The 22,063-nt window shown below is 43.9% G+C and overlaps 1 protein-coding gene, 1 long non-coding RNA gene and 1 pseudogene across 10 annotated transcripts in view; 1 reads left to right on the top strand and 2 right to left on the bottom strand.

The window, feature by feature from the left end:
- The window catches only part of Orc2 (origin recognition complex subunit 2), a 48,355-nt gene extending 34,955 nt beyond the window's left edge, over nt 1–13,400 (bottom strand). The window contains exons 1-5 of one of the 7 annotated variants that reach the window (XM_031367573.1): nt 13,234–13,400; nt 8,650–8,698; nt 8,119–8,222; nt 7,247–7,390; nt 3,643–3,732 (exon numbers count right to left, since the gene is read on the bottom strand). In XM_031367573.1, coding sequence (XP_031223433.1) covers nt 3,643–3,732; nt 7,247–7,390; nt 8,119–8,212 — 328 coding nt within the window. In that variant the 5' untranslated portion in view covers nt 8,213–8,222; nt 8,650–8,698; nt 13,234–13,400. Of the gene's footprint in view, nt 1–3,642; nt 3,733–7,246; nt 7,391–8,118; nt 8,223–8,649; nt 8,699–13,050 lie in introns of all 7 variants that reach the window. The other 6 variants (XM_031367572.1, XM_031367571.1, XM_031367570.1 and 3 more) reach the window with 6 other exon arrangements.
- Nucleotides 9,902–10,716, bottom strand: LOC116088463 (annotated as a pseudogene). Its single transcript, XR_004117900.1, has one exon. The product of XR_004117900.1 is annotated as an elongation factor 1-alpha 1 pseudogene (transcript).
- Nucleotides 13,355–22,063, top strand: part of LOC116088465 — a 31,466-nt gene continuing 22,757 nt past the window's right edge. For both annotated transcript variants that reach the window (XR_004117902.1, XR_004117901.1), the window contains exons 1-2: nt 13,355–13,467; nt 16,607–16,720. This is a non-coding gene — a long non-coding RNA (uncharacterized LOC116088465). The remainder of the gene's footprint in view (nt 13,468–16,606; nt 16,721–22,063) is intronic.

Consider the following 22,063-nt stretch of genomic DNA (forward strand, 5'->3'; position numbering starts at 1 on the left):
TCTATCTCTTGTATTCTGTTGGTGATGCTTGCATCTGTGGCTCCTGATTTCTTTCCTAGGTTTTGTATTTTCAGGGTTGTCTCTTTTTTTGATTTCTTTATTGTTTCTATTTCCATTTTTAGCTTCTGGATGGTTTTGCTCATTTCCTACACCTGCTTGACTGTGTTTTCCTGTAGTTCTTTAATGGATTTTTGTGTTTCCTCTTTAAGAGCTTCTAGCTCTTTACCTGTGTTCTCCTGTATTTCTTTGAGGGTGCTATTTATGTCTTTCTTAAGGTCCTGTATCATCATCATGATAAGTGATTTTATATCTGAATCTTGCGTTTCCAGTGTGATTGTGTGTCCAGGACTTGCTATGGTGGGAGAATTGGGTTCTGATGATGGCAACTGACCTTGGTTTTTGTTGTTTATTTTCTTATGCTTGCTCCCTGCCATCTTGTTAACTCTAGTGCTACCTGCCCTTGCTAAATCTGACTGGAGCCTGTCCTTCCTTTGATCCTGGTTGTGTCAGAACTCCTCAGAGTCAAGCTGTCTCTGTGATCCTGTGGGGTGCTGGGCTTGTTGGAAGTGCAGCTTTCTCTGTGTGTTGTGGGAGTGGCTGCAGATCTTGTGCCCAAGGTCTGCTCAGAACACTAACCCAGACAGACCAGAAGGAACCTGAGTCACTGGGCTGGCGGAGTTCCTGTGTGCCTGGTCCCGCTGGTCCCAGTTACTCCCCTCTCTTGCATTTCTAACCCTCTATTTCAGGTCCTTTGGTCCTTCCCCTGAGAGAACACAGTTAATGAAACTGCAGGCAGTTTCAACATTCACTCATTTGTATGGGGGGGGGCAGTGTGTATATGAAGTCAGAGAAGTTAGTTTTCTTTTTCCAAAATGAGGGTCTTGGAGATCAAATTCAGTTTGTCATGTTTTGTGGCAAATGTCTTTACTTGCTGAGCTATCTAACTTCTTCCTAGCATCTAAATCTCTCAACTATATGCAAATTCTCTAACAGCAAAACAGAAAGACTTTCTCGAATCCCTACCAACAGCTTACACTTTCTACTTCTTTTCTCCTTTGGCATATTTATCATTTTCTCTCTTATTTCTTTTCTTTGTTTGATTTGAGACAGGGTTTCTCTGTGTAGCCCTGGCTGTCCTGGAATTCACTCTGCAGACCAGGCTGGACTCGACCTCAGAGATCTGTTGCCTCTGCCTTGAGTGCTGGGAATATAGGCGTGCACTATGCCCTGCCCTCCCTCCTTTCCTCATCACATACATTACAGCCACAACCTCCTTAGGCCATACAAGGGGAACAAGCTGGGATCTAAACACCAAGTAAAAACTGTCTGTGATTAAAGTTCTGTTTTAAAATTCTGCACACAGGAGTGATGAGTAAAATATGGTGTTGACCAGACAGCTGCTTCTTTGTGTAAGTACTAGATGAAGTGTTTGGCCTTTAGGTGAATATCTTAAATAAAACGTCTAATCTTTGTTTCAATGATACTTACACTCTCACACTGTGACAGGCAGGTGGAGCCTACATGAGGGAACAGATTTCCATCCCTAAATGTAGGACTCATACAAAGGTACATATTAATCAAGTTATCTTACTCCTCTTATTCTTTTTATGATTTGTCTTCATCATTTCTAATTATGTAATTATATATGTATGGAGTACTGACACCTACAATGCCCAGGGATCTGAAACCTCACAGTTAGAGTTGTGGTGTTTGTGAGCTGTCTGACCAGGGTGCTGGTTACCAACCCTAGGTCCTTGGCAAAGGCGCGACATACTTTTAGCTGCTGAAGCATTTCACCAGCCTACTTCTTTTAGTCTTTAAATGGAGAAACTATAGCTGTATTTAAATTTTAGCCATCTTACTGATCTATATGCACTTACTATCTCTGTTACCATATTTATCTTCTTGAAATTTAGCTAAGATACTCAAAAGCTCCACAGCATTTCTCTTTCTCAATTTCCTGATCTGTAAGTCATTGCATGGTTTGTGGTTGTTGTTATAGTTTATTTGTTTTTTGAGCCTTCCTTTGCTTTTTGTCAGAGAGGGGTCTTTTTGTAGTAGACAGTGGTTCTTACAGGGATGTATAAGGGGCCTAAATAACAGCAATAAGTGCACTCAATGCTCAGCTGTCAAAGTCCCCCCTCCTCCAAAGCTCAGGTACCATCTCTGAAAGAAGGAAGCGCTGGAGGGAAGGGCAGAGAGCAGCGCCATGCTGTCTTCATGCATGACAAGATGCTCCATGAGCAGGGGCTCACAGAGTCCTGATGCTTCCTGACGGTTTATAGGCAGTTAAGAGTTAGTGTGGAGAGCTCACAAGGCCCCATCTGTCCCCAAGAATCTACAGGTAATCACTAGGGGAGGAAGAGACTTTGTTCAGTGCTGTAGCCACTGGTAAGCTACTCAGTTTTCTAAATAATCCTCAACCACGTAAATAACCTTAATTATATTCATTAGTGGGAGGGAGGGGGAGAGTGATTGATTAGAGTATTAGGGGAACTAATTGGGAAAAGGGAGGAATCATCAGGAATGAGAAGGAGCAAGAAAGGGTAATGTGGTGAAATACGACATACATGTACGAAATGGCATGATGAAGCCCATTATTATGTATAATCCCATACACTGATATAAAAACTTAAAACCAGTATTTTCCTTGAAATCACTCCTCTGCTTGGGGCCCACTGACGCTGCCTTCTTGGATGCCTGCAGCTCTGTGATTACCCCTCTCGTCTTCACAACCCTCATCCTTTACAGTGTTCTAGGTGAGCGTGTGGCTCAGTCTGTGCTCCTCTCCAGAAACTCTAACATTTGGATTAAAAGGCTCTGATTCACTGGATGGAAGGCAGGGGAAGGAAAACTGTCTATCAACACAGTGTCATACCAATCTTGAGACTAGCTGAGGTCCTTTTGGTTTCATATGGACAAAAAATGGGCGTTTTAAGGTAGGCTCCCACTGTTCTGCTCAGGTTAACCTTCAAGACTACTGTCTTCCTGCCTAGGCCTCCTGAATAGCTGGAATTACAGGTACATGCCACCACTTCCACCTTTCTATCTAATATTAAGTGCAAAGGGAACAGCGAGAAGGGAAGTAAAGTAATTTCTATTGATTTTCAAGGATTGGCATCACCACCTTCCATGATTCAACCCGAGTGCTTTTCTACTTTGAGCAACCACTATAGCTTGTAAGTAACGTAATGGACGCTTGAGAGAAACAGAATGGTATACGCTTTGAAATCTAAACCTGGCTCTGCAATTTGTCTGTAATTTCAATACACACCATAGGCTCCTCTAGATAGACAGGCAAACAGAAATATATATTACACAATGCATTGACCCTGGCCTATATAGTACTTGGTCAGTAATAACAACTTCTGTTATTTTATGTGTATGTGTGTGTATGACTTTCTTTTTAAGTGACAGCAGCTCAGGATGTCTTTGAGCTTGTGATACTCCTGTCTCTGTGTCTAGAGTGCTGGAATTCTAGGTGTATGACATCACATCAGTGAATGGCATTATTCTTTAAGGAGATGTCTCCTTCTCTAACTTCTAAGAAGCACTGCTTTCATCATCATTCTTTTAAGAAGACGAGAATCGGTGATTGTGGTGTTAGTCTATAGTGACTATAGAAGACAGACAGTAACATACCCAATTTAGTCATCTCTTCAGGGTGTTTTCTCTGTTGAAAGGAATAAACCTTATTCCTACCATCTACAGCAGAGCCGTTTCCCAAGGATTCTGAAAAAGAAAATGTAACATGCACTGAGGAAAAAGGTTCAGAAAAAAGATAAAGCTTTAAATAGCTAAAATCTAAAAATTATACCCTTACTACCTTTCATAAAAGCTTACCATCAGATATTTATATTCAAAATATTTTCACACACACAAGGAAAACGGGCTGATCTTGTTCATTTAAATGTCACCACAAGAAACATGCTATTTATAGATTTTCCTCCAGACTGGAGAGATTAATGTGAGAACTAAATCACACAGGTAAAACTATAAGCTGTAAAAGGACCAACACTGGACGTAAAGTCTGTCTACACTAGTTCTCTTATCCTAGCAAAACAAAACCTGACTTGGAGAAATGGGTGAGTGGTTTAAAATGCTTCCTCCTCTTCCAGAGACTCTGACTTGGACTCCCCACACCGACAGGCATCCGCTAGCCCACAGCAGATCCAATGCCCTCAGCACACTCGCATATCCATTAAAAAAAAAAAAAAAAAAAAAATCTCTGAAGTAAGTAACTTCATAAATAAAAGGTGCTCTTTCTTCCTGGACATGGAGCTAGCATGAGCTCCTTGATAAAGGTCCCCTTGGTTGTGCCATATAGAAAGTCAAGAAGCTTGAGAGTCACCCAGAAGGCACACTTTTTTTTAAATTACAGCCTGTTTTTGCAAGAACTATCTTAATTCATTCAAATGGTAAGTATAGCACTGTTCAGTCTATTAGGAGCCACTTCAATGCTGTGTCTCTTAAGGCAGCATGCTTCAGCTGACTTAACTCCAACTAGACCTTGTCTGTTCCCAACATCACCACACTTCTAGTGCATAAACCCTTGGGGACATACCACAGAAAATGTTCTTAGTGAACAGACTTTTTTTCTTTTCTTACTCTTCCTAAAAATTCTGTGTTAGAGCCAGATGTGGAGGTATATGCCTGCAATTCTAGCACTTATGAGGAGGAGACAAGATGATCAGTAGTTCAAAACCAGCCAGGCTACATGATAACAAGTCTCAAAATGGCAATGCAGGAAAAGAAAAAATCCTTTGTTAAATGTCCCTCTGTGTTTTAAAACTTAGGCTAGCAGGATGGTTCAGTGGGCAGAAGCACCTGCCACCACAAAGTCTGCCAACCTGACTCTGATCATTGGAACTAACATGTTGAAAGGGGAGAATCAACTTCCCCCAGTTGCTCTCTGAACTCCACATTTGAACACAGAAAACAAACAAATTAAACATAACTTTTTGTTTTGTTTTTTTGATTTTTGAGACAGGGTTTCTTTGTGTAGCCCTGGCTGTCCTGGAACTCACTCTGTAGACCAGGCTGGCCTCGAACTCAGAAATCCGCCTGCCTTTGCCTCCCAAGTGCTGGGATTAAAGTGTGCGCCACCACCGCCCGGCGTAAATATGACTTTTAAGCCTTCATTTTTGTTTCTTTGTTTTTTAACAAAGAAACTAGTGTGTTTTCTGTTCTGATCAAAGAGAGCTGGGGGAAAAGTTCCACAGTTAAGAATGTTTCCTAGGGTCTTGGAGAGATATCTCAGTGGTTAAGAGCACTGACTGCTCTTCCGGAGGTTCTGAGTTCAATTCTCAGCAACCACATATGTGGCTCACAACCATCTGTAATGGGATCTGGTGCCCTCTTCTGGCATCCAGGCATACATGCAAGCAAAACATTGTATACATAATAAATAAATCTAAAAAAAAAAAAGAATGTTTTTATGTAATCATGAGGATCAGAATTCAAATCCCAGCAACCATGTAAGAAGAGTAAGGTGTCAGCCAGGATGTAATGGCACATTCCTTTAATTCCAGGTACTTTGGAGGCAGAGGCAGGAGGACCTCTGTGAGTTCCATGCCAGTCTGGTCCACAAAGTGAGTTCTAGACTAGCCACAGCTACACAGAGAAACCCTTAAAAACACCACAAATAAATAGATAGATAGATAACAAAAGAAAGGTAATTAAAAAAATTCTCAAATCAGGTTTATAAAAAGACTAAGATAAATGCAGAAAATGTTACTTTCTACATATTACCTAGAACATCTCTCTCTACCTTTAAATATGTGTTGGCAAATAATAGGGAGAAAAACATTTATGCTGGACATGGTTGTGTAGTCTTTTAATCTCAGAACTGGGGAGCCCGAAGCAGGTGAATCTTTTTGAGTTCCAGGTCAGGGGGATGAAGGGGAAAGAATAAGATATAAGAGGGCTGTGGTCTAGATCAATGGAAAAGCATCTGCCCAGCATGTACGAGAGCTTGTGATCTATCCCCAGTACTGCAAAAAAGATTATTTCAAAATAATTTTAAAAATGATGACTCCATCTGGATATGTTAGAATAATATCCTCTTTTATTTATGAAGTTTTCTAAAGAAATAATGAATGTATCTAAAGATTTAACACAAAAATATAGCAAAAGACTAGAATACCCACTGGTTCTAAGAACAGGGAACAGATTAATTGTAGCTGTTTATATTTTAATAATTGTGTCCCTTAAAACTGTTTGCACGAGAGGGTCTGCATGTAGCTTTTGGGAACTTGACCCCAATTAATTCTGAATGGTAAATAAAGATGCCATAGTTACTCAATAGTTGCTCTCAGGAGCTGAACCTGGTAGTAAATGACTTTAATCTCAGTACTCAGGAAAAAGAGGCAGGAGAATCTCAGTGAGTTTGAGGCTGACCTCAAAACAAAACAAAACAAGACAAAAACAAAAAACCCAAACCAACAGCAATAAAAAACCACCACTAACACCATGAGCATGCCTTGGTGAGAGCAACACTACTTAGAATTTTCCTCCATCTACAGAGAAAACCCAGGAAACAATACAATGACCTAATGTGTAAGCGACTTTCAAATGTCCCTGTCCTCTGCTTCCCTAACTCCAAGAAGGGAAGAGCTCTCCTCTGCACACGCTGCCAACTCCAACCCCACAATGCTCCACCTTAGAGCACTGGACCAAGCAATCACAGACTAAGGCCTGCCCAACAGCATGGCCCCAAGAAACCATGGGTTGAATCCTCTGAATCGGTGAACTGAAATAAATCTTTTCTCCTCTAAAAGCAACAATATGCCTGCCTGTGGCATGACAGAATATGTCCATAATCACAACCACTCAGGAGGCTGGGCTGGTGAGGATCACAGACCAAGGACTGGTTATTTCTCTTTTTTTTAATAAAAAAAAAAATTGCTGGGGTCTGAAGAGATGGTTCAGTAGTTAAGAGTATGTACCGCTCTTGTAGAAGAGCTGAGTTCAGTTCCCAGAACCACTCTGGGAGACTCACAGCCACCTATAAACCTAGCTGATGCCCTTTTTTGGCCTCCAATGGCACTGGCACATTTGTACACACATAATTAAAAAATCAGACCTTAAAAAATGCACCAAAACAAACAACTTGAAAGAAGTGCCTTTAGATTCGACATACAACTCTACTATATGACTCTGCAATATACGGAGTTATTTTTGTGCATTCTGAAAGCAGTTCGAGCTACTAGCCTAAAGCTGGATGTGTGTCACCCCAATTGGATACCTTGAATATCTCTTCCCAAGACTTCCACGTAGTTTTGATCCTCCAACACTTCCAGGTCACTTTTCTCCAACTCACATTCTGCCTTCTTTATTACTTTCCGGGGATTGACCAAAAGCTGAGCCTTCTCCTTCTTTAATTTAGTTCCTGTAAAAACATACAAAACATTAGGACACAGGGGGCGTGAATTCTTTCTAAATATTATATTAGAGTTATCCAGATGGCTGCTTGGTGGGTGAAATGTGCACCACGCGGCCTAATGGAAGCACAGTGGAAGGAGAGAACCAATTCCAGAGACTTGTCCTCTGACAGCCATGCGCATGTTACATGTGTGTCAGCAGACAGACTACACTAAACGCATGGTCAGTACATAAAGGTGTGGGGGAAGTCAATGCTTTCTCTTTCATTAAAAGTACTAAGTCACAGGATAGAGAGATGGCTCAGCACTAGAGCGCTTGCTGCTCTAGTAGAGGTCCAGTTTCTAGTACCTACATGGTGGCTCACAAGTGTCTGTAATTCTAGCCCTAGGGTATTCATTCCAATGTGTTGTTCTGGCCTCCGTGGGCACTAGGCACACATGTGGTATATAGACATACAGGTAGGCAAAAAACCCACAAACATTAAGAAAAAATATGGAACTAAATTAAGTACCCACTAAATTAACTACCCCTTGAACTCAGAGTGGATGGGTAGTTACTCTCTGCCGCTACTAAGCATTTCATATGAGTTACGGTTCTATACTGACTTACAGTTAAACTTCAAAGGAAGCAGCCTGAAACGCAGAGCAGTCCTACTAGAGTGAATACTGTGCATTGTAATGTTTTTAAGAACAACATGATGCACAAGCATCTCTTCAACTGTACAATCGCGCTTACCTCCTTCTCTATCCAGAATGTGACTAAGAACATCATCGTCTCCCACGAACTGAACACTGGGCACCTTGGCTTCCTTTAATTGCGTTGTGCTCATTGTGGCCAACCTAAACAAAACCAGTAAGTCAATGAGATGAAGGGGCCACACCAATGGTCAAGTCAATGAAACTTATCTGTGAAATGAACACACATATTCAGTTATCATTTTTTAAAGGTGGGGTTGTATTCCACTTGTATGTATCTCCATGAGGGCTTGAGATCGAGACATGCCAGCCAAGCCATTCCCTCCCCAGCTTGCTTTTGGTCATGGTTTTTACCACAGCAACAGAAAACCAAACCGGTTCTGACATGCTCTCAGAAATCCCAGTTTTACCTTTCCTTCCGGAAAAACAGAACAAAAACAAACAAACAAATAATCCCCCAAAATAAACACCAAAACTTAATGGTTATCTCTCATAATTTACTCATTACACAGATAAATATTCCTAAATTTTTGTTTAATAGCCAGCGCAATTTAATGGCTTTTTCTTTTACCTTGTAAGGCGCTATGCATTCTGCAGCTTGAACATCCAGTCACCTGTAACTAGAAGTCAGTCAAGATCAGCTGGTAGGTGAAGGAAACCACCCCCTCCCAAAGAGAAGAGTTTTAACTAACAGCATGATGTGCAGATAATTATTCTCATGAAGCTAAAACTGCTATGGTGGCAAGAAGAGAACAAAATAGTAATAGGCTAAAAGAACATTAGACTGAGAAAAACATCTAGACTGGTAAGAGGTAGGTTAGAGAAGAAAGCTAAACACTCACTATGAATTTTGTTTTCTGCTATAGTGTTGTTATGTAGCCAAGGCTAGCTGTGAGTTCAAAATTCTGCTTCTGCCTCTCAAGTGCTGGAATTATAAGTAAGTGCCACCAAACCTAGCTCTTTTTTTTTTTTTTTTTTTTTTTTTTTTTTTTGGTTTTTCGAGACAGGGTTTCTCTGTATAGCCCTGGCTGTCCTGGAACTCACTCTGTAGACCAGGCTGGCCTCTAACTCAGAAATCCGCCTGCCTCTGTCTCCCAAGTGCTAGGATTAAAGGTGTGCGCCACTACCGCCCAGCTCAAACCTAGCTCTTTACAAGTATTCTAATTTAACCCTGGGAGCTCTAAGAGGTTATATTTTGTAGGGAAAAATAATAACTATTTCATCCATAGAGTCAGAACCATATCTAACAAACCATGTCCTTCTTGGGTCATTTTATAAATAGAGTATATTAGACAAAATGTGTAATACATCTATATGATATCTGTATAAAGAAACTAACAATTTACACTTGAATAAAAAGGGTTTTTGTGGGCTGGAGAGATGGCTCAGTGGTTAAGAGCACTGACTGCTCTTCCAAAGGTCTTGAGTTCAAATCCCAGCAACCACATGGTGGCTCACAACCACCCGTAATGAGATGTGATGCCCTCATCTGGGGTGTCTGAAGAAGTGTATATGAAGTGTACTTACATATAATAAATAAAATTAAAAAAATGCTTTTAAAAAGGGTTTTTGTTGTTTTGATACATTATGTGAGATACTATATCAGGTACCTTTAGATACCTCAGAAACTAAGAATGAGTCAAGTACATTTTTGTGTATGTGTGCAATTACTCTACTTTATAAATAAGTAAACTTGTTGGTTAAATATTGAATGATTCACCAACACTCACACAATTTAGAGACCCAGTTTTGACTGATTCTTAAATTCCTGACCAGTTGATTACATAGCTTATTCCTTTTTCATTTACCTTGGTTTTTTTTTTTTTTTAAACTTGCTTTAATGGGTCTCAAAATTCTGTGACAGATTTTTGGTCAAATTGTTTCCATTAAAAAGTACTGATTTTGAAAACTAATAACTTAAAACTGCCACACACACAAAAAAATGGTCCACAAAACATTCTTTCCTTCTGAAGGTTTTACGATGCATTGTTATCACTAAACACTCTTTTACTATTAAACTTAAATGGCCAATTGAGACGAACAGTTCTGAGAGTGTTCTTCCACCACTGATTAAGACTGGGGTGGCAGGTGTTAGGGATAATATTCATTTAGTCTTCTGAGCTTTCTGGGCAGACTTGGTGACTTTGTCAGCTCCAGCAGCCTTCTTGTCCTCAGCTTTGATGACACCCACAGCAACTGTCACAAACAGCAAAATGACCAAGTGGAGGATCATCAGAGAAGTTCTCAGCACACACGGGCTTGCCAGGGACCATATCAACAATGGCAGCATCACCAGACTTCAAGAATTTGGGGCCATCTTCCAGCTTCTTACCAGAACGATGATCAATCTTTTCTTTAAGCTCAGCAAACTTGCATGCTATGTAGGCTGTGTGATAATCCAGAACAGGAATGTAGCCAGCACTAATTTGGCCTGGATGGCTCAGGATAACCACCTGAGCAGTGAAGCCAGCTGCTTCCATGGGTGGGTCATTTTTGCTGTCACCAGCAACACTGCCTCATCTAACATCTTTGACGGACACGTTCTTTACATTGAAGCCCACATTGTTCTCAGGAAGAGCTTCACTCAAAGCTTCATGGTGCATTACCTTGAAGACTTACTTTGTAAAGTACTTCCTGCCACTGGATAAAAATCTAACTCTCTCTGAAAACTACTCATAACACGTCATCACAAAACAAAACATTTGGCTCTGAACTTCAAGGCAATGTGAGGAGAGAAAGTGTGGGGGAGGGTCAGACTACAGAGAAGAACATTACCTAATTTTCATTAGCAAAAGATAAATAATTCTTGAGAGTGAGTTTTCAAAGACTTTTATAAAAATATTCTAGGTTGCTAAATATTATCACAGGCCATTTCCCTATGGTGGTTTATTGTGTACGTGTAAATGCAGAGGTCAGAGGACAACCTGTGGTGTCTCACTCCTTAGGAGTCACTAGTCTTATTTTACACAGGGTCTCTCAATAGCCTAGAACTTGTAGACTAGGCTGGTTGACCAACAAGCCCCAGAAACCACCTGTCTCTGCCTCCCTAGGACTGCAAGCTCCCTGTCACCATTTTTTTTTTTTAAATGTAGGTTCTAGGGATTGAACTCAGGTTGTCATGCTTGTAAGGCAAGCACTTTACCAACCGAGCCATCTCTCTAATACCTGGTATATTTTCTTTTACTCTGTGTGTGTGTGTGTGTGTGTGTGTATGTGTGTGTGTGTAAAACTATTATCCCATGACTCCCAGACTGGCCAGGCCTCCAACCACGTAGTCAAAGATAACTTGAACTTCTGATTCTGCTTCCACCTCCCACGTGCTATGGAACAGGCCCTTGTCGCTATCATTACCATGTGCAGTGCTGGGGTGGAGCTGTGGCTACGCCAAGCGCTTCATCAACTGTATTGCACCCCTCGTCCCTTAGTTTACTTTTTGAAAGGGTCTTACTTTATAATACAAGCCAGCTTTGAACTCATTTTAAGAGTAGTGGGATCACAGCTATGTCCCATTCCCAGATCTAGTATTTTAATCACTAGGTGAGCCGCCTAATGTGGTCAAGGACAGCCATGAATCCTTGTTGTAAATGTACTTAAACACTACGAGTGCTTTTTGCAAAAAAAAAAAAAAATTAACTGTATTGTGATGTTCTCAACCAGGAACTTTGTAAATAACAGCAACATTGAATCGAAATGTTAAAAAGGCTGGATATGCCTGTTCAGCCTTGTTTGTATTTATATAACATCTCCGATTTTTAAGATATCTTATGTAATACAAACAAAATCACCTCACTTGACATTTCTGTCAAGACCTCATAAGAGAATGTCCCCTTCTTTTCCACAGTTCCTCAGAAAAACACTACCTAACACAATAAGTACACAATAGGGAGCTGGAGAGATGTCTTGTTGGTTAAGAGCACTGACTGTTCTTCCGAAGGTCCTGAGTTTAAATCCCAGCAACCACATGGCGGCTCACAACCATCGGTAATGAGATCTGATGCCCTCTTCTGGTGTGTCTGAAGAAGGCTACAGTATGCTTACATATGATAATAAATAAATCTTTTTAAAAAAAAAAACAAGTACACAATAAAACGTCAATATGGGAGGCTGACTAGGCAGCTCAGTAGATAAAAGCACTCGTCTAGCAAGCGTCAGAATGGGAGCTGAGATCCTTGTAGCCATTTAAAAGGTGAGGAGCGCTCAGAACTGGGGAGGCGGAGAATGGGGGAGGGGGGGAATTCCTGAGGCAAGCTTGGCTAACCAACAGGGACCAGATCTCAGTAAGACCCAGCCTCAGTTACGAGCGATCCAGAAAGACATCTAAAACTAACACACACTACCTGCACATATGCACCAACATCCACACTAATGCACACACCCACAGTCAACCAACGAAATACAGCTATTCATAGGGAGCATCTGTAACTTATAGTGGTTATCTATAGGGCTAAAGGGTCAATTCTCTTCACAGTCAACTAGAAGGCAACACCAAGAGTTGGCAGCCACACACTTTCCTCTGGGAGTAAACACATTTTTTAAAACCAAGCATTGTCCCAAGGAGACCCTTTAGGGACGGACACCCGGCTGGAACTATAGAACAGACTTCAGCAGTCGTTCTATCCCGCGATTCCTTGGGCCACAGCCCTCAGAATTCCCTCTCCTCTGGCAGAACGCTGCCCTTTTTTTTTTTTTTTTAACAGTTCTTTATAATTCTCTTTCCAAATAAAAGGCCGAGTTAGCCGGAAAGCAGGCATGGTTCGTGCAGGAGACCCTCTCGCCACAGGACAGACTTGGCTTTCGCCAGACAGCGCCTCTCCCAGGTGAGGTACCCCAGAGGGACTGCTCCCCAGCATCCCCCTGCCTGCGCTCAACGGCCTCATCATTTCCCGCCACCGTGGGCGAGCAGCAAGGCCACGGGTGTCCGGGGGAAGCGCGCAGGGAGCCGCGGCTGTAGCAGGGGCATCTCGGGACTCACCTCTCGGGTCTGCGCCGGCGGGAGGGAGAACGGCCGCGAGGCCCAGGCGCGCGGCCAGCCAGGACTCCCGCCGCCGCAGGCCACCCCAGAACGGCCTGGGGAGGCCGGCGTCTAGGGAAAGCTCCGACCGGCACCAACCGAACCTCGGAGCCCAGCAGGGGAAGGGAGTCGCGCGCACCTCACCGAATCCCGGCCCGCCGGTGGGCGGTGCCCAAAGAGACCAATGGAGAGCCGAGTCGCCAAGAACGCCGGCGCCGCAAGCCCGTTGACTCGGGCTACAGGCCAGAAAAAAAAAAAAAACAGATTCCCCCCTCCGACAGTGGGTTCCGAGGCTTTCCTCCGCTCTTCCGTTTCCGTTTCCGGGGGAAGGGACCAGATGCAGAGCACGCCACTTCTCGCCTCCTGCTGGAGAGACAGGTATGAGCTAGACGTCTGGAAGTTTAGGGCAGTGTCCCCAAGTGTACGGTTGCGTGGTGTTTTATGTCACTCTTAATGTTGTTAGTCTAGCTACTCTGAGGGAATGAAAATGGATTCGCTTGAGGAAAAGCGCACACCTGTTCTCTTGCGATGCAAAGGGATCTCAAGGGCTTGAGGGAGGACGGAATGAGCCTGAATGAGTAAATAGGATCATACAACTAATGAAATAAAGAAATGAAAAGGGGCCAGGCGGTGGTGGTGCACGCCTTTAATCCCAGCACTTGGGAGGCAGAGGCAGGCGGATTTCTGAGTTCGAGACCAGCCTGGTCTACAGAGTGAGTTCCAGGACAGCCAGGGCTACACAGAGAAGCCCTGTCTCGAAAAACCAAACCAAACTACACCACACCACACCACACCACACCAAAAAAAGAAAAAAAAAAGAAAGAAACGAAAAGGGGACTTATACAGAGAAAATGACAAGGGAAAGGAATGAACCTGGCTCGGATACATGAAAATATTTGTTCACTAACAGGACTACTTCATTTGGATTCACTTATTCCAAACAAAGTATCATACTTAGTGCCAACAGTAAGAAAACAATACTCAAGTAGCGGCACCTCTGAATAGCTGAGCTTCTGAGTAATTGAACGAGAAGATACTGATCAGACAGTATTGGAGAAACTGCTACAATAAAACAGCTGAATACTTTCTCGTTCTTGCCGATGGGATATCAACACACAGGCTAGAAATGCTATGTCCAGGGAGCACAGCAGTGCAATCCTAGAGAACAATCTCAAAGTTCCAACCTTTGTATCATTTCATTGGGCTCTGAAATGATACATTTCACTATCTTACCACCACCTTGGGGTTAGGTTTTTGTTTTTAAGCATGTCAGGCCCGTCCTGGGCTGGGCTGGTAACTGGGTTGCCAGGTGGCCAGCTAGTGGTTTGCTTCTAGGTCTTAGCAGAGCCACCTGGTGGCCAACTTTTTCTATCGCACATACATTGCATTATTTCAAGTCACCCAAAATGGTTTCTAAGCTACAGAGAATGATTTTTTTTTTTTTTTTTGTTTTTGTTTTTGTTTTTTTTCGAGACAGGGTTTCTCTGTGTAGCCCTGGCTGTCCTGGAACTCACTCTGGAGACCAGGCTGGCCTCGAACTCAGAAATCCGCCTGCCTCTGCCTCCCAAGTGCTGGGATTAAAGGCTTGCGCCACCACCGCCCGGCTCCAGAGAATGATTTTTGAGTTATGTTCCTAACAGCAGGGCACAGGATTATATAATTATATGACCAGAAGGAATCAGGAACACTTTCCTTAAAGGAAGAGATCTGAAAACTAAGGCCTGAGTTGATTTAAGTTTCCCAGGAAGAAAGGCAAAGTGAAAATAGACGAGTAAAGTGTCAAAGTGTCTGATATTATGAATTATACGTTGGTACTTAAGGCACTGGTCACATTTGTATTGAAAGATTATCTGTGGAATATAGTAGTGGGAAGGAAGACACGGAGTCAGACTTTGGGAGCTGTTTAATGGTTCTCAATCTTCTAATGCACTTCCTCATGTTGTGGTGACCCCCAACCATAAAGTTATTTTTGTTGCTTCTTCATGACTGTAATTTTGCTACTGTTATGAATCATAAGGTAAATATGCCTGGAGATGGAAGTTAGCCAGAGGGGTTATGCTTCATAAGTTGAGAACCACTGGTTTAAAAACTCCAGTTGAGAAATGTGAGGATAGTTTTGATACATCAGTATTTCACTTTTGTTGGACAAATTATTTAATCTGGACCCAGATTACTACCTGTCTTTGACCATTTAGTTCCTGGATAAAACACACACACAACCTTTGTAAATCTTAAACAACACGAGAGCTGGGCAGATACCCACCCTCTCTGCTATTAGAATCTACTTTCCTGTAGATAACCCGAGTTATTACTTACTATGTTTCATCAATAGGAGGGAATTCATGCCTTCATACTGAAGGGCCCCAACTTGACAAGACAGACTCCATCTTGTAACCCGGCTTCTATTTTATACACTAGGCCCTGTCCTAGGGTTAAATTCTAATTATTAAAAAAAAAAAAAAAAAAAAAAACCAAACAACTGTTCCAGGAAGGAACCACCCTAGATATGGGCCACCCGCAAGAAAATACCTAACGTTCTATATCTATGTAGATAGACGTTCTTCACCCTGAAATAAAAAGGTCGAACCTTAGGTGCTTAGCGCCTTCTCTGCTACCCTACTTTGTCAGAGGGGCATGAGGGTCCAAGCTCCAGCTTGAATAAAGACTCTTTGCTTTATACGAGTCCTACTCCTGGTGGTCTTTGGGGACCCTTGCATCTGGGCATAACATTTAGGGGCTTGTCCAGGATCCCCAAGCACCTCTCCCCCCAGGACCCCTGGAACATTTGACTCAAAACCTGGCTGGTAGGTGTCTGAATGTTTGTCCTCTGTCTCGGCGTCTTGGCACTCCACCCTTAATATGAGTAGCCTGCAGGCAGTCTGGGTGGACTCACTAGACGACCCCAGGGCCAAGGGGCTTGGGAGATATCCCAGACCCGCATGTAGCAGATTGGATCCCCCTCATAGACCTGAGATGAATCGGGTTGCTCCTTCAACCCTGCGTAAGGCTATTGCCTCACTTTCATTTTTGCCTCCATTCACCTGGAAGACTGAGTGTCTTATTGTCTTCCATCCATCTGTTTGCTCTCTGTCTGACTTTGTGATTGATGCTGTAGGACAGGCTCAGACCATACCTTTAACTTTGTTCTTAGACCATTTCAAGAACTATAAAATTATGGCTAGAAGTCTAGGCTTAGATGTTAAGGACATCTGTTAAGGACAAACTAACTGCTTTTTGCATGAACAAATGGCCAATTTTCATTGTTGGCTGGCTCCTAGTGGGGACTTGGCACATGCTCATGATTTTTAGGACCAAGGACATTATTTTTGGATGACTGAGATACCCAGACCAAGTCCCCTACATCACCACCTGGCAGGAGCTGGTCCAGGAGCCACCAGAATGGCTTAAGTCACTGCTGCTGCCATAGCAGCCAAGCACCACCATACTCACCCTGGAAAACTGAGAGAAACAAAAAGCTAAAACTAACCCTACTGACGCTCTTTATCCTGTCTTGCAGGGTGGTACTGAGGAAGACCTCCTTTTCCCACTCCCACTTTACCAACCCCCACTAGGGGGTCATCCAGGGCCTCAAAACAAGGTCCCAGGAGGAGGAGCTCAAGGACTTCCTTTGGTGAGTCCACCTCACACTTGAGGTTGAGGGAAAGCTCAATGAGAGCTGCCTTAACTGCCCACTGCCAAGCCAGTCTTCTCCTCTTGAGGACAATAGGCCCCCAAAATGATGAGGGGAACCAACTGATGCAGTACTGTCCCTTTGCCGCTAGTGATTTATGTACTTGGAAGCTCCAGAAACCTGAGTTCTCAGAGAAACCAGCTGCATTAATTGACTTACTAGATTCTGTCATTTTTACCTATCAGCCCACCTGGTATGACTGCCAACAGCTCTTGCAGGTCCTCTTCACTACTGAGGACCAAGAGAGGATTTTAAATGAGGCCCAGAAATTGGTCCTGGGAGCAAATGGGACCCCCCTACTACTGACTAAGCTATGACTGATGTAAGCTTTCTCTTGACCAGATCAGACTGGAATTTTAACTTAGCAGAAGGTAAGAAGACTAATGGGAGGTCTCAGGGCAGCTGTGTGTCGACCCACTAATTTGGCCAAGGTACATAATGTGCAGCAGGAAAAGACAGTATCACCTGCAGCCTTTTTAGAAAGGACTAAGGAGGCCTATTGCACCTACACATCCCTAGATCCAGAGGTACTTGAGAATAAGTCAGTCATTATGGCCTTTGTAAATCAGGCCTCCCCTGAAATCAGGCACAAATTGCAGAGGATAGGCTAGGGGATAAGAGACTGCAGGAGTTGCTGGTGGTAGGTGAGAAAGTGTACAGCAACAGAGAAACACTGAGGAGAAACACGAGCTATGACCACTGCCAGGGAGCGACAAGCTTACAACTTGGCCAAGATACTTCTGGCCACAGCAGCAGATTCCCCGGAAAAGAAACACTACCAACTGCACCATCATGTAGCCAGAAAAGGTTAAGTGGCCCCAACAAGAGTGGAAACAAAAGCCCCCCCCAAAATTGAATATGCATGTTGTAAGAAAATGGGTCGAGGATATCCCCAAGAAACCTCCAAAGAGGGGCTGAGTCTGGGAGCACAGGCAGGTCCTCGAGTTGGAAGAACTTAGTGACTAGAGGCTATGGGGTTCAAACCCCCTTCCAAACCCAATGTAACCCTTAAAGTGGAGGAAAAACCTATTAACTTCTTAGTAGACACAGGGGCAAAACATTTAGCCCTAGCCCAGCCCCATGGCAAATTATCCTCAAAGAAATCATGGGTTCAAGTGGTCATTGGTATGAATCAGGATACATGAACTACCCAAAGAACAGTGGATCTTGGAATGAGCCAGGCATTCCACTCCTTCATGGTCATACCAGACTGCTCTTACCCCCTCTTGGGAAGAGATTTGCTAACTAAGATAGGAGCTCAGATCTCCTTTGATCACAAAGGGACCTCTGCCACAGACCCCAGAGAGCGTGCCATTCACATAAGCACCCTGTCTCTAGAAGATAAATATAGATTGCACCAAAGAGGAAGCTGTCTGGAATGAGATCTCAACTTGGTTAAGCAAATTCCCCTTGGCTTGGGCAGAAACCAGAGGAATAGGGTTAGTGGGTCATAGGGCCCCAATTTAGATTGAAATGAAAACCAGAGGCAACTCCTGCCGACAGTACCCAGTGCCCCCAAACGCCAAAGTGGGTATCATACCTCATATCAGAAGGCTCAGGGAATTGGGTATAGTAGTACTTTGCCAATCCCCATGGAATATATGCCTCCTTCCCATCAAGAAACCAAACTCCAATGACTATAGACCAGTCCAGGACCTCAGAGAGGTAAATAGGAGAGTTATAGACATATCCCATGGTTCTAAACCCATATACCCTCCTGCATTTATTAGAACCTTCCAAGAGTTGGTTTACAGTATTGGACCTCAAAGATTTCTTTAGCCTGCCCTTATGCCCCCAGAGCCAACCTCTGCCATTGAGTAGCAAGACCCAGAGAAAGGACTCAATGGACAACTAATATGGACCAGTTCAGAGGGAGGAGCTGATACTAAAATCTGGTTCCCTAATTGGTTCTTAATTGCTTCAATAAAGACGGTGGAAGCCAATTGCTGGGTGAAGGGAAATGTGGAACTTCTGGATCCCAAGAGGAAGAGAAGGGATGCAGGGAGAGAGGAAGTCTTTTCAGCCAGGTTTGGAAGGAGAAACATGAAAAACCATGTAAGGCCTCAAGGCACCTAGGGCATGCAGCCTCCACCACGGGTGGGGGCTGAGGAGGTTGGCAGGACCTAGCTGTTAGCTGGTAAGTTTAGGGCAGGAGATTCTTTGCCCGGCCATTATGTTATCTGGATAGTTTTAAAATATAAAACTGTCTACTGTTTTCCATCCATAGGGCTAAGGTTGCCAGGAGGAGAAAGAGCAGCTGGGGAGGTCATTGGTGGCTTGGCAAAACTAGCCAGGAGGAACCGGCAAATTGGAAGTGAGGCTGGTGGCAGGAAATCTCAGAGCTAAAGCAGGAGAGATGGGAGCGCAGGCTGAGCTCCTGGGAAGGAGGTAGCACTGGCTGGCTAGATCTCAGTCTTGGAGCTAAGCCAAGAGTACAGTCCTGGGCAAAGGAACAAGTGTGTTTTTAAAATTATGCACAACAGACCAGAGTGCCACAAGGATTCAAGAACTCATCAACTGTATTTGATGAGGTTCTACATTAATATTTGGGTGAGTACAGGCAGGAACACCCTAATACCACCCTCTTGCAATAATCTGTAGGTGACCTCTTGGTGGCAGCAGAGACCAAGGAAGAATGTCAATGGAGTACTGAGGACCTGCTAATGGCCCTGGGGAAATTAGGCTATCAGGCAGCAGCTAAGTAGGCTGAAATCTGCCAAGAGGTAACATACTTGGGAGCCTAAAAGGTAGCCAGTAATGGGAGCCTAAAAGGTAGCCAGTCATGGCTTATTGGAGGCCCCAAAAGAGACCATTTTGAAGATCCCCAAACCCACCATAAGACAGGAGGTCAGAGAATTCTTAGAGTTGGCAGAGTTCTGCCACCTTTGGGTCCATAATTTTGCAGAATTGGCAAAGCCCCTCTATGAGGTCACCAAGGAAAAAGGAGCCCTTCTAATAGATGGAGACCCAGGAAGGCACTTTCAATAGACCCAAACAGGCCTTAATGGACCCCTGCACTGGGATTCCCTGACGTTCAACCCTTCCAGCTATATATAGATGAAAGCAAAGGCATAACTAAAGGAGCCTTTACTCAAATGTTAGGCCTCTGGAATTACCCAGTGGCAAACCCTGTGCTGTTTCGGTGGCCTCTTCATTTGAGAATTATTGCTGCCTCAGCCTTGCTAGTCAAAGATGTGGACCAACTGACTCTGGGGCAAGAACTTTGCATTACTACTCCTCATGCATTGAAGGAGTTCTCAATCCCCAGATGGATGAATGAGCAATGTATGCATGACTCACTTCCAAAGCTTGCTACTAGCCAGCCTCCTCCCTCCCCCCTCATATCTCCCCTCCATGCATCCATTTTCTATCCAGCACTGCCTTGAATCCCACATCCCTGCTACCAGACCTGGATCTGGAGGCACCACACGTGATTGTGCAGTCATACTAAGCCAGGTGCATGGACGCAGGGAAGACCTAATGGACTAGCTGCTGCTGAATGCAGAAGCTGCATGGTTCACAGACAGTAGCAGCTTTGTGTGTGAGGACCAGTGGTATGCAGGGACTGTGAGACAAGTGGACCGTCCCACCAGACAGAAGAACTGGTAACGTTGAAGCAGGTTCAAAACCCCAGTAAATCTCATAATTGAGAACATTAACCAGCTCCTGGCCAGGCTGTCCTGGAACATGTAATCCCAACACCCCACTAGGAGGACCATGACAATCAATCATGTAGGGACAACACTTGGTGTCATTCTGCATGCAAATAAAACATACGTAACATCTCAGACTGAGCCAACCTTATCCTAGAAGTACCAATAAAGAATAAAGAGCACACGTTCTTTCACCAAGAAGCATGTGTCTTATCGATCTATAACACTCCAGGGGAGCGTTTGCTCTCTGCACCACTGTTGCTGGACCTGGGCTCTGCCCAGCCAGCCAGGCTCCAGTTCTCACTGGCTGGATGCTGTTTGCTGCAGTTGATTGCAGCTGCATCCTGCTACTTGCCTAGTGGCTCTGGCTTTGGCTTCTAGCTGTCCACTGCATTGTGCTGCTTTACATTAGCACCGGGGCTGCAAAGGCAGCAGAAGATACGGAGCCACCTGCCCTGTCCCGGCTTTCCTTTCCCGATTCCAGCCAGCCCAGAGCCCCTTGGAACCTTTCATTTGTTCCACCCAGCTAGGGATCCTTGGATTGTGTCCTGTCCCCAGGCAGCCTGCCTGCCATCCTCTGTGTCCCAGCCACCGTATCTTTCTCTCCTGAACCCAGTTGAACTGCCTTGTGAAGAAAAACACCACACAGACTTATTCAAAAACAATGGTAACTCAATCGCGGGGCACAACTAAAATCCTAATCTTGTACGTCTTTATTAAATCTAAATCCTCCAGTGGCAACTCCTGACGGAGTTTGAAACCAGGAGACACTAGTAATTACATCTTGTCCTCATGCTATCCCAGTCCAAAAGGGACCTAACTTCTGCTTCCTCTCTTCCTCCATCCAACCCAGAAGTCCCTCCTACTTGCCCAGTGATTGGCTCCTTTATTAATTAGGGGATTGGTTTCACAAGAAGTCACCTGAATATGTGACTCAGTCCTTGGCCATAGCCTCTCCCAGAAGAATGGAATTAGCATCAAAATACAAACAACACCAGGCCCGCACACAACAGACCCTTAGTTAACAAACCATGGAGACTGGCAGGGACTGGGTAGCTCTTCTCCCCCTCACCTTTTATAGGGTTTTTCAGCACACCCTATTGAAAGGCTGGAGAATCTTAGAATTTAAAATGAGGGCATCTAATAGAAATGTATGGTGTATAACCTTTACCTAAAAGGACATGGAGGGCCACTGTAGCCAGCCAGAAATATAAAATAGCCAGTTCCAGGAACTCAGAGCCTCAGGACTCTGGTTCCTGATACCTGCCCCTCCTGAATGATCCACAATGAGGGCGGAACTAAGAATGAAGGTCTAGTGGTTTATGAGACTCTCCACCCTGTCGACCAGTAGATGAAGATTACATTCCTAGAATGAATGTGTTCCCCTCCCTAACTGAATACCTTGGGTCAGGTCCCTCTGAAAGTTTCCACTGTTTATGTTCTGTTTCCTTGGTAACCATCTCTCCGCCCCCAGCTTCTGGATTTTCTCTTAAATACCCCACACTTCTTGTGTTTGGCGTGGAACTCTGGCCAGCATGGTCACGAGATCGACCCCTGGGTCAAACTCCTCTGGCCAACATGGTCACGAGATCGACCCCGGTACCGGCCTATCCCAAATAAACCTCATGTG

The sequence above is a fragment of the Mastomys coucha genome, unplaced genomic scaffold, assembly GCF_008632895.1.
Source record: "Mastomys coucha isolate ucsf_1 unplaced genomic scaffold, UCSF_Mcou_1 pScaffold14, whole genome shotgun sequence".
Taxonomy (NCBI): domain Eukaryota; kingdom Metazoa; phylum Chordata; class Mammalia; order Rodentia; family Muridae; genus Mastomys; species Mastomys coucha.